General features: G+C 45.0%; 1 protein-coding gene across 6 annotated transcripts in view; it reads right to left on the reverse strand.

The window, feature by feature from the left end:
• Tln2 (talin 2) overlaps positions 1-16,659 on the reverse strand; it is a 425,612-nt gene that overhangs the window by 86,532 nt on the left and 322,421 nt on the right. For all 6 annotated transcript variants that reach the window (XM_085844756.1, XM_085844751.1, XM_085844753.1 and 3 more), the window contains 4 exons: positions 7,685-7,778; positions 5,014-5,103; positions 2,606-2,728; positions 1,158-1,301 (listed from right to left, as the gene is read on the reverse strand). In XM_085844756.1, the coding sequence (XP_085700882.1) occupies positions 1,158-1,301; positions 2,606-2,728; positions 5,014-5,103; positions 7,685-7,778 (451 nt within the window). The remainder of the gene's footprint in view (positions 1-1,157; positions 1,302-2,605; positions 2,729-5,013; positions 5,104-7,684; positions 7,779-16,659) is intronic.

Consider the following 16,659-nt stretch of genomic DNA (forward strand, 5'->3'; position numbering starts at 1 on the left):
CGGTGCCATCATCTCTGAAGTGACCTGAGAAAACTTGTCACATTTGTCCTTTTTATATCCCTGTCCTGGTTAGTTTTTAATTGTTAACTTGACACAAGTCATCTGGGAAAAGGGAACCTCAACTGAAGAATTTCCTCAACCAGACTGGCCTGTGGCCATGTTGAGAGGCTATCTTGATTGATAATCGGTGTGTGAGGGCCCAGCCAACCTGTGGGCAGCATGCAGGTGGGCCTGAGCTATGTGAGAAAGCAAGTTGAGCCTAAGACCATGAGCGAGCCAGTAAGCTGCATTCCTCCATGGTGTCTACTAGCCCTGGGTTCTAGCCCTGACATTCCCTCTCTGACGACTGTAACCTGGAGATGGAAGCTGAAGTAAACCCTTTCTTCCCCCAAGTTGTTTTTGTTTAGAGCGTTTATCACAGCAACCGCAACCTAGAACAATAGTCTATGTTATCAACACATCCCAATCAAACTCCTAAAGGAGTGAGAACCAAAGGGGCAAAGGGCAAAGGTCAGGCCGTACTTATGCTGACTTAGTGCTGAGCACAGAACAAACTGTCAATTAATAGCCAAGAGATTCCTCATGACTTCTGCTACACTGTTTCACTCTGTTGCTTCTCAGAACCTATATGTAAGGATATTCCTGCCTTTACCACATTTGCAGTGCTTTCCTAGTCATTGTGATGGCTAGTTCATTTGTCAACCTGACATAGCCTAGAACCACCTGGGGAAGGAAGTCTCAACGGGCGTGCCAGTGGGAACTGTCTTGATGACCTTAATTGATGCCTAAAAGTAGGAGGCACCGTTTCCTGTGTGCTGAACTGGATAAGAGCAGAGGAAGCAAGCTGGCCAAAGGCATGCATGTTCTCTCTTTGCTCTTGAGTGTGGGTATGATGTAAGTAGCCCCTTGAAGCTCCTGCCTTGATTTCCCCCCAACAATGGACTGAAACCTGGAACTATAAGATAAAGAACCCATTCTCCCCCAAGTTGCTTTGGTCAGGGCATTTCATGAAATGAGGACAGCTATTATCTGCACAGTTGCAGGCATCTGGGTTTGCAAGCCCTGAGAACACAGGATTCTCTGGTCATTTTCCCATCTCCCATCGCCCACCAAGAGAAGCCTAAGAGATCACACGCCCCACATCCTTTCCTGGTTACCTGTGATGGGCTGCTGCCAGGGTCCACCAAGTTCTGACATGCCATCTGGATCGCCTGGTTAGCCCTGGCAAACTGGATGGGGTCCACCAGGCCTTGGTGGCCTGCCTGGCTGTTCGGATCAGAGATGCCAACCAGGTACGCAGCCTAGAAAAGGAAGGGCAAAGTCACACTTCAGACTCCAGGCTCCTCCAGGAACTGTGGGAGACAATGGTCCGCAGTGTACCGGCAGCTGGCAAGCTCAGGTGCTCTTTAGGGCAAACTACCCAAAGTAAGCTCACCCCTCTCACCAATGAAGACATGGTGACAGACAGGCCTATGCCAGCTTGACATACCATCAGGAGTTTGCTGCAGGCATCAGGGAACAAAGCCTCCTTGTTCTTAAAAGAAAGCCTTTGAGGCGCTCTTCTGTGGGATACGGATGTGGATGGGAGCAGCTTGCACAGCTGCTGGCAGCCATCATTTGACCATGAGGCTGTGTGAAGCTGGCTGTGGCTTATAGTTCGAAGAGGCAGAAGATAGCCGGTGCAAACTGACATAGGGAGCTTTGGAGTCAGTTCATCCTCTAGGGCCTTTGCTGCCCAAAGGTCTCCTAACCCAGAGGGTCCTTGCCTAGGTCACTATTTCTAATAGTTAGAATCTTGGCTTAGGCAATCAAGTAAGACAAATGGGAGGAAGGAATAAAGAAAAAGAAAGAAAGAAAGAAAGGAAGAAAGAAAGAAAGAAAGAAAGAAAGAAAGAAAGAAAGAGAGGGGGGAGGGAGGGAAGGAAGGAAGAAAAGATAGTATTTGCCCAACAGGACGGCTGCAGAAAATGCCATTTCTTTGGACGCACTAGGAAATAACTAACAGAGGATGAGCTCATGTGGTTTGAGGGGCAGGCTCAAGGTTAGGAATCTTTCAACTAGGGATGTTTGTCTTTGAGCAAGTGAAATCTCCTAAGTTCAAGCTTAACCATCAATGATAAACCATTCAGGCTAAATGCTGCCATCTTTCAAGTTTTTGTTATATGGTCCCAATCATGACCGGAAAGGGACATGGGTCAGCCAAGGGAAGGTGGTAAATATCACGTCATAGTTCTGCATGATAGGGCCTTTTTTTTCCTTCTTTTTATTCTAAAGAATGTGGCCAATGTGCAATTCTAAAGACTGAGGGCCTTTAAATTACTCAATACTTACTCTTCTCTAGGGAACAATTTATCTAGAACACTGGCTTTAAAGAGCTGCTTCTGACCTTTGGATGCCAGGTCTGCAGTATTCATGTGGTCTCTCTGTTCTCCCTGCATGTGCCTGGAAGCACTGGCTGGTATTCTGCCTATATGGCCCTCTTACCCAGAAGCCATTAGCTTCCCTATGATTCCTATCTCACTGCTTGGAGGAGCTGAAGCTGGTCTCCCTCAGGGGTATGTACTATGTCCTAGGGCTGGAAAGAAGGTGTGCACACGGCTCTCACCTGGGCTGCTGCCTCTGTCAGCCCGCAGAGAGCCTTAGATGCAATCCCCACACATTCTCCGAAGGCAGGGAGGTCTCCAGTCTTAGCATTCTGTGAAATCCCTGCCATTGACTCGCCCAGAACCTGCAAAACAGCAACCAAGTCATTGAGTTTTTATTCCAACCCAGGGCTGCAGGAAGTAACCCTGCTGCTTGAATACTTAAAGCGACTTAATTTAAAACATTTGTCATCTTTGCCTTTACTGTACCCAAGAGAGATTCGAGAGAATCACACCACCTCTCTATGATGAAGACAAATGCATTAGAGGAGTACAAACCTTGCACCCAAGGGTTATCAGAATCTCCTGGTGGTTCAGTCAACACAGAGAGCATCATGTATAATCTACACAAGGCCTCTTGCGGGCACATGGCCCAGTCTTAGATCTATTTACTTCTAAGAGCATAAACTCACATCCAGGGAGCGGGACTTGAAATTCTAACCAGAAAGTAGAAGGCACACTCTTCCTTGCATGGTTAATTTATCAAGTTTTGAAAATCACTGCTACAGTCCTTTTTTGGTCCCCAAATAAGGCTTGATAGGGATTGTCACAGTCAGTCTGCAACCTATGGAACTCAAATGTCTTCTAAAGATCACACAGAAGGTCACATGGGCAGAGCAGGACATCTATCCCAAATCTGGTGCCCTATCCTCTCTGGGCTTTGGCCTGTGCCACAAGGGGAGTTTGTGCTTCCCAGGGCCATAGATTATAAAGTAGAAAATGTTCATTCACCCTTGGGCGAGAGATGACATTGTCAAGTCTCTGTGACATAGAGTTCTTCCTGAGGCAATAAGCCATTTTGAAGAGGAAACAAAATAAATTACTATAATATTTTTTTATATCTAAAATAATCGAGTTTATATAGAGATGCGCAGAGCAGAGTAGCTAGGGAGTGTTTGTAAGCACAGGATTTTACCCTCGCCCCTCACTCCTTTAGGAAGAGAGCTTTCCCTAGGCTGGAGCTGGAGCTCAGTTGGGAGAATGCCAGCCTAGCATGCATGAAATCTTGAGTGCAACAGTCCAGCTGTGGTGTGCACACCTGCAATTCCAGCACTTTAGGAGGTAGGAGCAGGGGAGTCAGAGTCATGCTTGACTATACAGCATGTTCAAGGCCAGCCTGAGCTACAAGAGGCCCTTTCTAAAAAAAAAAAAAAAAAAAAAAAAAAAAGGAGATTTCCGAATTTAAGTATTTAAGTCATATGCACCCTCCTCCATTTTGACAGTCCTCTATTCCATGGAAGTTGCTGAACAGAAGAAATTCTTGTCTTAGCCCAACATAAACTAAGCCCTTCTGACATCATCGATACAGATGGTTCACCAAGTCTTAAGTGATGAAAACCAGTGTGCACAGGTGGCAAAAATTCAACCGCCAATTGTCTCTCTGGTATATCACTGGCACTTTCTGATTCTTGGGCATTCTCCTTCATTATTGATCCCTGATATTGCTCTTAGTGTTGCTTTTTCTTAATTACCATCGTCACCCAATTAACCTGCAAGGAATCAAATCTTAGTAAGGGAAGGCCTGGAAGCCACCGTAGTTTTAAAATACTTCTCTTCCCGACCACCCGAAACTCCTAATATTTACTCCCCTCAAAAAAAAATTGTATGCTACGATTAGATATCACAAAATACAAATCAGGGGCTTTCATGAAAGTGTATGAGTAGGAAACACAGTGTTCTATATGCAAACACGGTCTGGATTCACAGTGAGACCCATATTTGATGATGTAAGCAGTGATTCTCAAGGGTTCCGAGACAACAGAGGCAGGCCTGGGAACCTCTCAGAAACGCACAGATTTCAAACCTTTGGGGTGGGGGTCTGTCACCAGGTATTTACACAACTTTTCACAAGGTTCGGGGAGACCCTGAATGTGGAAGAACACTTGGGCACGCTGCATGACAAGATTTTGCCATATCGGCCACCCAGGGGCAAGGCAGATGTTTACTTTTCCCCTTTCTGTTTCTCCCCACTGAGGAGCAGCGCTGATGTCCATATGTTGATACAGACAGTTGACAGTTGCCATTGATTGTCAACCTGACAGGATCTATACTCACTGAGGAAATAAGGTTCTGGGCATGTCTGTGATGGGGTCTCCAGACTGGGTTAATTAAGGAGGGATGACCCAGTGTGGGTGGCACTATCCACAGGCTGGGGTCCTAAACTTTGTAAACAGGTGAAATTGAGCTGAACACCTGCACTCCTCTGTCTCTGCTTCCTGACTGTAGATGCAGTGTGACTGACTGTCTCATAATCCTGCCATCAGGCTGGACCGTCAAATTTAAGCCAAAAGGGAGTCTTCCTTCTTTAGGCTGCTTTGTTAGGTATGTTATCTCAGCAGAGAGGGGAGTAACTAAAACAGACTGGCTTTACCTTGGAGTTCTCCATCACACTCTCAATGCAGTCGAAGTAAGAGAGGTCGCTCACAGGCTCATTCGGGTTTTCCAACATCCCCTTGACAGTCTACAACAGAGAACACAGCTTAGAGAGTGAGTCAGAGGCACAGAAGAAAACGCACTGCCAAGTACAACCATTGCTACCTATTGCTGGACTAGGACTAGGGCCATAATTGATCAATCATTTAGAGTCAATAGGAGGAACTCAGACCAGGGCATCAAGACTTCAGATACCTTGTCAACAAAACAGTGGTGACAGGGGCTGGGGCCTTGGGTTACTGTTGCCACAGGGGGGTGGGGTGGGGTATCAGTTTAGTTTGGGAGGGGGCTGATATGTATAGGAGGGCTTTAAAAATATATATATATATATATTTCAAGACAGAGTTTCTCTGTATAAAAAGCCATGGCTGTCCAGGAACTCACTATATAGACCAAGCTGGCCTGGTCTCTGCCTCATGAATGCTAGGATTAAAGGCGTGTGCTACCACACCGGGCTACAGGAGGGCTTTTAGAAGAAAGTCTGAAGTTAATGCAAAGCAGCATATTCATTGTTGGCTGTCACAATTTAGGTGACTAACCCTGACGAGCTTCCATTCCAAATGCACGTTCATTCTGGTTAAGAAGGGCTCTCAATATCTCAGTTCTGGGGCCTTCTCATGGAAGCACACGGAAGAAGGTGATCCCTACTGGGGTGGCTCATTTGTTATTGATTTGAGACGTATAGAAAATGTCTACTCTTGTTTAGGGACCCATTCAGGAAATGGGTAGAGGTCAGTTTTTCTGTCTCTCCAAGTCAGTAAAAATCACCACTAGCTTTCTCCATGACCTTGGATCACTACCCATGAGGCGTTCTTCCTGGGACTGACATCCTGGGGACAGATCCTTGAATCATCATCAAAGAGACTGCACACTAGCAGTCAGCAGCCTCTGGAGACACAGTCAAGAAAATCACAACAGAGCTGAGTGCCAAAGGGTGCAACGTGGGGTAATGGGACTGCTGATGCGAATCCAAGACACAGGGAAGAGGGCTACACAAGTCAGGAGCTTATTTCATTGAAAGCCTCTTCTTGGAGAACCAACACGTTTCCAGTACCAGTAATTCCAAGAACCTTTAAAGCACCGGGTACCCAGGCTAACAAGTCTTATTTAGACCAACTACATATGTGTCATACATGTTGAAAAGGTGACATGAGCTAATGAACATGCTAAGGCAGTGAATGGCCCACATATGATGACCAACACACATGTGGAGAGAAGGAACCCCATCTAAAGAACTGCCTCCATGAGACGGGACCTTGACCGAGTCCCGGGGCATTTTCTTGATTGCTAATTGATGTAGGGTGGTGAATGGCACCATTACCAGGCATATAGGGCTGAGCTGTACAGGAAAGCTGAGCAGAACATGACCCTGGAAGGAAGCCAGCATGCAGCATTCATTCATCAATGGTTTCTGCTCTAAGTTCCTGCCTTGAGTTCTTGCCTGGGCTTCCATCAGTGAGGAGCTATAGGGCTACTGTCAGCCAAATCAGCTTCTTCCTCCCCAAGTCGCTTTTGGTTATGGTGTGTATCACAGCAGCTGAAAGCAGACTAGAACCCACGTAAGAACCATCCCTCCCTAATAATGTTCAGCTGCTGCTCCAGTCCTGCCCTGGTGAACCCCCTTTGACTTCAACTCCATCTGTTACTACCATCATGGCCTTGATCAAGCCTTTAGAAGCTGCCACGGTATCTCCCCAAGTCAGACCCATGCCAGCCCTGAGGACAACTGGAAGAACGGGAGGTACAAACAATTTATGTCTACTGAGATACCCTGGGCCCATCCAATTGGATCTGGGTAGGTAAGGGCTGCTTTACATAAGAGTAGGCACAATGGCTTTCTTTGCCTAAAGAATTTCTATGAGAAACACGCATAATTTCAGATATAAACACACACCTTGAATGCAAGTCAAAAGGTCAATAGGAGTTATGAAGAGGCAAATGTGCCCCTTGACCCTCTCCAGTGTGTCCCCTGCACATAGCAGAATAAAATGTATGTGGAAATCATTGTGCGTGTTTGCTTGTGTGAAGATGTGTGCACATGGGTGTAGAAGACAGAGGTCAACTTCAGGTGCTGTCATTTCTCAGGGGCCATAGACTTTGTTTTGTGAGACAAGGTCTCTCACTGGCCTGGAGCTCACCAAGTAGGTCAGGGTGTCTGGCAAGGATCTGCCTGTCTCGACTTCCTCCACCATCATGAGAAACTTCTGCATGTGTGGTCTGGGGCTAGAACTCAGGTGCTCCTGGTTTGTGGGAAGTATTTAACCAACTGGGTTGTCTCTCCAGTCCCAGCCTCTCTTTCTTGGTTATCGGTTATCCAAGAATAATCTCTTTAATAGTTTGTAGGCAAACTCTATGCATTGGCAGCCTATACCCAATACCACTTCCTGTTTGAATTGAAAAATCCTTTAATTAACAAAATACATATTGGTTTCGTAGGAAAGGGAGAAATCTGGGTGAAATTACTGCAGAATGCCATTTTTTTCTAACTCCTTCCACCTAGGAGAGAGGCAAGCATAGATAGAAGAGAAACATGTCACCCACCATATAGGGAAGAGGAGGCCCACAGCCCACGCAGAGTTCCCATCCGCACAGCCTTCCAGGACACTCACCTCAAGCTCACGCAGAGCGTTGTCACACTCCTTCTGCCCAGGGGCCTGCTGAGTGCACAGCATGATGAGTTGGTTGATGCTCTCTGTCACAGCTCTAGGAGGAACAGAGAGGGGTGTGGGCTTGGGTGTTACTCAGGTATGAAAGTCAGCCATTTCTTCTTCTTTTTTTAAATCTGAAATTAAGCTTTTTATTTATGTACTACATGCAAATTCAGCTTTTTAATAGACATTTTCTTTGTTTACATTTCAAATATTATCCCTTTCCTAGTTTCCCCTCTGAAAGTTCCCTACCCCTCCGCCCCCTGCTCCCCAACCCACCCACTGCTGCTTCCTGGCCCTGGCAGTCCCCTATACTGGGGCACAGAGCCTTCACAGGACCAAGGGCCTATCCTCCCATTGATGACCAACTAGACCATTCTCTGCTACATATATGCAGCTAGAGCCATGAGTCCCATCATGTGTTTTCTTTGATTGGTGGTTTAGTCCCAGATAACTCTGGGGGTACTTGTTAGTTCATATTGTTGTTCCTCTTATGGGGCTGCAAACCCCTTCAGCTCCTTGGGACCTTTCTTTAGCTCGTTCATTGGGGACCCTGTGCTTCGTCCAATGAATGACTGTGAGCATCCACTTCTGTATTTGTCAGGCACTGGCAGAGCCTCTCAGGAGACAGCTATATCAGTCTCCTGCCAGCTATCTCTTGTTGGCATCCACAATAGTGTCTGGGTTTGGTGGTTGTTTATGGGATACATCCCTAGGGGGGGCAGTCTCATGATGGTCATTCCTTTAGTCTCTGCTCTGAACTTTGTAACTCCTTCCATGGGTATTTTGTTCCCCCTTCTAAGAAGGATCCAAGTATCCACACTTTTGTCTTCTTCTTGAGTTTCATGTGTTTTGCAGATTGTATCTTGGGTATTCTGTACTTCTGGGCTAATATACACTATCAGTGAGTGCATATCATGTGAGTTCTTTTGTGATTGGGTTACCTCACTTAGGATAATATCCTCCAGATCCATCCATTTGTCTAAGAATTTCATAAATTCATTGTTTTAAATAGCTGTGTAGTACTCTATTGTGTAAATGTACCACATTTTCTCTATCCATTCCTCTGTTGAGGGACACCTGGGTTCTTTCCAGCTTCTGGCTATTATAAATAAGGCTGCTACGAACATAGTGGAGCATATTTCCTTATTACAAGTTGGACCATTTTCTGGGTATATGCCCAGGAGAGGTATTGCTGAATCTTCTGGTAGTACTATGTCCAATTTTCTGAGGGACCAACAGACTGATTTCCAGAGTGGTTGTACCAGCTTGCAATCCCACCAGCAATGGAGGAGTGTTCCTCTTTCTCCAAATCCTAACCAGCATCTGCTGTCACCTGAGATTTTGATCTTAGCCATTTCTGTCAACAACTGTTAAACACCTCTAGCAGAGATCAAGGGACTGTTTAGGCTCTGATCCCCACAAGGCCTCCCAACAAGCTCTCTCTATACAACCTGAGTAAAACACAGCCAGAGCGAGGAAAGGTAGGTTCCCTACCATGCTTCTGATTACTCGTCTGATTTCTCAAAGACTCTAACAGTTCCCTTAAGAAATTCAGACTGACTTCTGATATATTCATGAGAGACAATGAAGCTGCAAACAGCAGTGGTCTACACTGACACTATTTCCAGGACCCTATTCTAGGAGTCTTCAAGGAATAAGATTATCCAGTCAGCCTTGGTCTATTTTGATTATTTTCAAATACTTCAGATAGTAAAATGTGCCTGGGACTTAAAATATCTACTTACCAGTAAAGGATGAAAAAGCTATTAGGCCTGAGTAGCTTTCCCAAGTTCTATTCTTTGAAATACCTATATTTTATTTTTTTTACTAATACCAATAGGATTACATCAGAGCCCCTGGTATTGTTTTATGTGTATTTCTATTTTCAGAACCTATAAAGTAAATCCATTTTTTTTTCCTGCAAAGATTCCACTCTCCTGAGCAGTCTCTGGCTTGCCATGTCCTGGATTATGGAATAATTTAGAAACTCAAATTCCATTCTGAGTTAGTTTCTACCAGGTGGGAAAGAGAAGCTGAAGTTTTGCTTTGAGTTTAGGGATAAACAGAAGTCTGTTTTAACAGAGTCTGTTGAGACACCATCTTTTCCCCACTGAATTGCTTTTGTAATTACACTGCTGGCCTCGTCTGTGGAATCTGCTTCTATATTCTATTCTGTTCCACTGATCAGTGGTCTATTCTGTCTCTAATATCACACTGTCCTCAGTGCTACAGTTCTATAGCAAGTCTTAGGGGACTGGGGAGATGGCTCAGTGATTTAGAGAGGATGCTACTCTTTCAAAAGACCGGAGCTTGGTTTCTAGTATCCATGTCAGGTAGCTCACAACTACATGTAATTCTACTGGCACCCACACTCAGATGTAAATACACAAGCATACGCACACAGACACAGACACACACACACATACACACACACTACAAAGTTTTAAAAAATTAAAAAATAAGTCTTAGAATTGCATAGAAATGATAAATGCTGAGTCATTAGAAATGCTAATCACAGATATCATCATTGTACATTATACATATATACTGAATTATTATACTGTATCAATAAATATATAAAAATAGTATGTGTCAGTAAAAGCAATAAATCACCCAAGTTTCATGAATGGAAATTCGGAAAGAGGTGATGACTCCCTAATGAGAAAGCTATAAATAAGGTATAGGAAGAAGACTTAAATCCATGCCTGCCTATTTGACTCTAAAGCTGACCCAAAGCCCTTTTCTGCAGTGCTATGATAGGTCCAGCCTTCTGGCATGGCTCAAAATTCTATTCTCACTTCCAACCTGCCACAGCTGAAGAACAGCTAAGAGCAAGCAAGGCCAAAATAAGACCCATGTGGTGGTTAGTAACACCATCTGATAAAAAGGAGTCTTAGTGCATTCAACAGGTTTCTCAGCTTGCCACAGAATATCAAATTAGATGGAAAACAACGTTGCCAACATACAAAGGCAATTAGCTGAAGTATGTGATCAAATATGGCTTTCCATTTAAGCTCAGCTAGGGAGGATGAGAAGAAGAGAAACACTCTCAAACTCAAGAGAGAATCCCAAAATAGCAGTTGTCGGATGGATGCTTGTGGCTTGTTGAAAAGTGCTTTATTAGGGAGTCATTAGAAAGTACCATGTTTTCCTCCATGTAAGGGGAAGTGAAAAGTGGCAGGGCAGTCTCTGGCTCCAGTGACCTGGGAGGGTACAGTTCACAGTGGTGCATTTGAAGTGTCCTACAGAGAGCTGAATGGCATGCCCTGCATGGCAGCTCTTGAGACCCACTTCTGAGGAGACAGGCTGGCACAGGTCACTGTAGTAAGGTTCAGGGCGTGTCCTGAATTGTGAAAACATGATCCTTAGAGCTCATTTCCACATATCACCAAAGTTTTTCATCAAATCGATTCCTCACTAAATGTGTTGCTGTCTGTGCGTGTAGGAGTTTGAGGGTCAGGGGAGTGTGTGTGTTTGTGTGTGCGCATGTGTGTGGTATGCATGGTGTCTGTGTGGGTCTTTATGTTGTGGACATGTACCTGGAGACCAGAGATCAACCTTTAATATTCTCCCTCTACCTTATTATTAACATCCCAAATGCTGCCCCCTTCCTGTCTCCCCTCAGAGTCCCTTCCTCCCCTCCCCTTCTCCTCCGAGAGGGTGGGACCCCTGGGTATCCTCCCCACCCCCACCTTATTTTTTGAGACAGGCTCACAAACCTATCCCACCCCATGTTAGAATGTTGGTTGATTTGATCTGGTGTGCGGCAACCACAGCTGCTGTGAGTATGTACGTGCTGTGGTCCTGCTTCTACACGAAGATTTCCATTTAGGAAGTGTTTACAGTTGGCGAATCCAGAGGATCCAGAGCTTCGAGAAAGAGGTTCCTTTCCCTACTCTCTTATTTTTGTAGCTGTGAAAAAAATTTAGATTAAAAGATAAGGAAACAAAACAAAACGAGGCTCAGTAGTAGTAGTTTGTGATTGGACAAACTACAAAAATGCAGGCAGGGCCTTGCACATCTAAGTGAGTCACTTAGAGTACTGATCTGCGACAGGACAGAATAACTTAGGTATGACTAATTAAGCCATCTCGGAGTCTGGGTTACAGAGCTGTATAAACTCAGTGGTCTAGGGGCAAATTAGTAATTGATAACAAGAAGTAATGTTCACATATTTCACACAAGAGCTGTGATTTTTACCAGCAAAGAGTCAGCAGGGACCCTGCCTATCCAACAAGAAAGGAATGGCTAAATAAGTTGGCATGGTATAATAAGATTTGGGGGTGCTTATTAAAAGTCACAATGCAGGACATGTTGCTAACATAATAGGATATTTATGATATATGCCTAAATATAATACAACTGAGTAAAAGGTCTAAACAACGTGAGAGCATCCCCTGTACAAAGAAGCATGTGTGTACACACTGGGAACTGATAGATTCAAAACACATAAAAAGGAGTTTATACTGTTATCTTAAAAGATAAACTGAGACAAATCTCAAAAAAATTGTAAACTGACCAATTTATTATAATAAAAAATGTCACCAAAATGAGCATGATCCGGGCTCTGTAAGTCTAAGTGGTCTTTTCTATAGCTACTATCACTTTTATCTACTATTATAGCTACCGTTACTATGACAACTTTTTAATGATCAAAGATACATAAATTAATTTTTTAATATAAAAAGGTTAGGGCTGGGGAGACAGCTCAGTTGGGAGAGCACTTGCTGGGTAGGCGTGAGGTACTGAGTTCGGATGCCAGAACCCATTTAAAAGGATGGTGCAGTGGTGTGTACCTGTAAACCCAGCGCTGGGGAGGCAGAGACAAGGAGGGCACATGGGTCTGGGTGGCCAGCAGTCAATCTGAGACTGTGAGCCCCATGCTCAAGGTGAGACTCTGGCTCAAGAAGTAAGACAGAGAGTGACTGAGTATGACACCTAACATTGACCACTGGCCTCCACACGCACATACACAAGTACATGCACACACAAACACACACACACACCACACAGAATAATGAAACAGTCATACTTCACATTCTTAGGCTTTTTTTTTCCTTATCTAGCTATATTTAAAGAGTGGAGCTCTGCAACCTCAGAGATGAAAATGGGGTTTCTAAAGTCACCTATGTCCAGGAATACTGAGTTAACTCAACTCAAATTTGACAGATCTGGCTGGGATTCTTCTCCCCAGTTATTTGAGACAGAGTCTTACTATGTAGTACAGGCTGGCCTCAAACCCACACTCTCATGCCTCAGCCTCCTAAGTCCTAGGATCATCACAAGGTAAAAAGTCACCTGGAAGGGAAACAAACCATGACTAGTTTCTAGTCAAGGAAGGGAGGAGAGAGGCAGACATTTTCCCTGTAAGCCTTCCTTAGGCCTTATTATTTGCAAAGATTGGAAATTAAAAAAAAAAAAAAGATGTAGTTTAAATCTCCCTCAATAGGACAGCAAGGGGCTGGCAATGGGCAATGGAGAAGCAAGACAACAAAAGACACAAAGACAGGACATGAGAGAGCAGGATGAATAAAAAGACAAATAAAAGTCTGAGAAAAAGATCCACCTCACCATCATGGGGGGCAGGGATTGTGCACAAAGGGGAGGTGGTCTGAATGAGGACTGAGGACGTTCAAAGAGTCTATGCTGAGTTCGATCCTGGATAAAGACTGAAAACATTCGGGATGCTTCCAACAGAGGAAGGAAAGCTACCATTTCCCTTTTCTATTTCATCGGGCGCAGACCATCCTCCCTTTGCTGTCACAGTCTCTGTCTCAGGAGATAGGAGGAAACCTGTCTAGAAGTGTCAAGGGGACAGGAGGAGCCTCTGCTTCCTAGGGTAGACCCTCAGAAGACAGGAAAACAGCTGGCCAGCTGTTCCTATGGTCAGGGTGATGCACAGTGACACCAATCAGATGGGACAGTGCTCAGAGGGAACAAGCCCTTCCTGCAGCTGCAGTCCGGAATTTCCACTCCAGCCTCAAGTTCAAGGTGCTTCAGACCAACAAACCAATCCCTGGGTGGGGAGGAGTCAGAAGAATGGTTCACAAAGGCCCTCCCGCTCCACCCACTTTGAAGACAAGGCCAGAGCCTGGCTAGCCACACAGGAGATGACCGAGATGGGCACAAGGCAGTACCCAACTTCGTCCCACAGGTGCCATAAGCCAAAGCTTATCATCAACCCCAAGATGCTGAAGTGGATTCCAGGTGAGGAAGAGATAAGCTCATTTGTGCCCAGAGCACGAAGGATTGCAGAGCCCCCAAAAGCAAGGGGTACAGTAAGGTTGACAGCACTAGCACATTCCACACCAGCACTTCCATATGAGATGTGCTGAGTGCCTACTGGGCTTTAAAACCCCCCAGCTTCACTGTCAGGCTGAAAAAGCTGGGTCACACAGGCTGGGAGTTTTTCATCTGGGCTCCTGTTCTCAGTGTCACCACCAGGGGGCCTGCGGATAGCGGGAGCCATAATTCTTTTCTGGTCTGTGTGGCCTTCTGTAGCTGGCTTTTAAAAAACCCAATTTATATTCTCCCCTTCTTCCCACAGTTTAAGAGAGTGAACAGCTCATTAGAGCTGGAAACTACAATTTGGAAATGATGCAAAAAATGAAGGTAATAAAAAACATTGGAGTTCAGACACCTGGAAACGTCAGTTGTCTTCCCCAAAGCCTCTTGGCAGGGGAAAAAAAAGAAAAGAAAAAAGAAAAAAAGCATCCTTTCAAGAAATGGGGACCAAATAGAACAGACTCTCACCCTGTCCCCATCCCCATTGTCAAGGGAGGGCATTTGTTTACCAGAGAAATCACAAGTGAAATACAGGCTGGAGCAGGCTGATGAGAGGATACATTTTGTAGTCACTTAGAGCTCTGGCTCCTGTTTGCCACCAAATGAACCCACTGCTCCAGAGGTTCATACTGACTGTCACCTTGACAGGATCTTAGATTCACCTGGGAGACCCAGCACTACTCATGCCTTGGAGGGAATTTCTGGATTGGGTTAACAGAGGAGAGAAGCTAACCCTAGCTGTGGGCAACACCATTCCATGGGCTGCGCTTCTGGGCACCAGCATTCATTGATTGGCTCTCTGATACCAGAGGCAATGTGACCAGCGGCCTCACAGTCCTGCCACCATGACTACGCTGCAATGACAGGCTGCACACCCTCAAGCTGCAAGCCAAAGGAAATTCTTGTTTCCTTGGGGTGCTCTTGTTGGATATACTGTCACAGCAAAAAGACAACAGCCAATACAGAAGCGAAATGATCAAACCAAGGACATGCAAGAGAATTGTCTAAGCCTCCATGAAAAAGACAGACAGATTTTAAAAATTTACTAAAGTCAAGAAAGGAAGAGAAACAGAGTCCAATACTAGTGCCACGAAGGCTAAGAATAGTTCAAGGTAGCTGGCACTCAGGTCCCATTTCATAGGCAGCAAAGCCTGGGCAGGTTGAGCCAGCTGAACACCTGACCAAGCAGGTAAACTATTCAAGTGCCTTCAATTAGAATTCAGATTTTTGAATTCTGACAGCTTAAAGGCAGGAACAACAAACAAACAAGCAAACAACAAAACAAATTAAAAATCAAATGCAAGCCAAGTGCATGCCTTTGATTGTAACAGTGGGGAGGCACAGGCCAGCAGACCTCTGGGAGTTCTAGGCCAGGCTAGTCTACGAAAGGAGTTCCTGGCCATCCACAGCTACACAGAGAGACCCTGTCTCAAAATAATCAGATAAATAACAAATCGAAATGAATAAAAATGCAGGCAGAACTGAAGCTGATCACCAGTGTGCACATTTTGAAGTCTGTACTATTCTGTTCCTCCAGTCACCTCTCAATTAATGTCCTGCTGCCCCAGCAGTGTTATACATAAGTGACATAAAACAACACTGAGGATGTATACAACACCACAAAATCACAACACAGCTTTTGCTCGAAGTGGGGGAAAATGAATGAGACGCTGCTTGTGCAGATGGCTCTGGGCCATCACTGCAGCCCAGTGACCTGCAAGCCAACAGTCAATCCTACCTACTGAGCTCATGTGTCACAGTGGTGGCTACGGAGCAGAAGTCATATTAGATCCCTGAAGTGAGTGCAACTGGAGGGAAGTGTGCAGAAATCACTCCAAACTTGGCTTCGTGTTTTAAGTCGGTTCAAAACCAGTGTGCACCCATTGTCACCTCACTGGCCCTAGAGTGCCTTCGGCAAGTGATGGATAGATATGTAAAATCTAGTCCAAGATGGATGCCAGCATGTAGTGTATGCCCAGTGTCTACAAAAACGGCTTGAACACTGCAAATATTTCCCAATGTCTATTTTAGTGAGCATGTACTTCTTGCAAAACCTGAACAACATAAATCTGCTTTAAACAATCTATGTAGAGACTGGAGAAATGGCACAGTAGTTCAAAAGCCTGCTGAGCAAGCACGAGGACCAGTATTCAGATTCTTAGAGCCTAAGTAAAGTACCAAGTGAATGTGGTGGCCCAACTGTAATTCTAGCCTTGGCAGATGGAGATGGGGGCGGGGCAGGGGACTGCTCAGAGCAAGCTGGCTAGTCCTACTGGCCAACTCTGGATTTGACTAAGAGACCCTGCTTCAATAAATAAGATGGAAGATCAACAGAGTGTGTTCACAGACTATTCCCAACATCAACTTCAGATCTTCATAAATGTGAATACATACCTGAATGCACATACATGCAAGTACACACATACACACACACACACACACACACACACACACACACATTATACACAAACATAAAAATGGAAAAGGGAAAACAATCTGCTTAAGCCATCAGGTTTACAGGTCAGTGCAGCCTCAGTCAGAACTGAAGAGTGCATCTAGAAAGATGGAAGACATTCTTACCGGGCCAAAGACACAGGGATGAGTCAATTTTACAAAATGTCAGAATTCCCATCAGTTTACTCTACGTC

Source organism: Mus caroli, unplaced genomic scaffold, assembly GCF_978045245.1.
Source record: "Mus caroli unplaced genomic scaffold, Mus_caroli_1 scaffold_11, whole genome shotgun sequence".
NCBI classification, from domain to species: domain Eukaryota; kingdom Metazoa; phylum Chordata; class Mammalia; order Rodentia; family Muridae; genus Mus; species Mus caroli.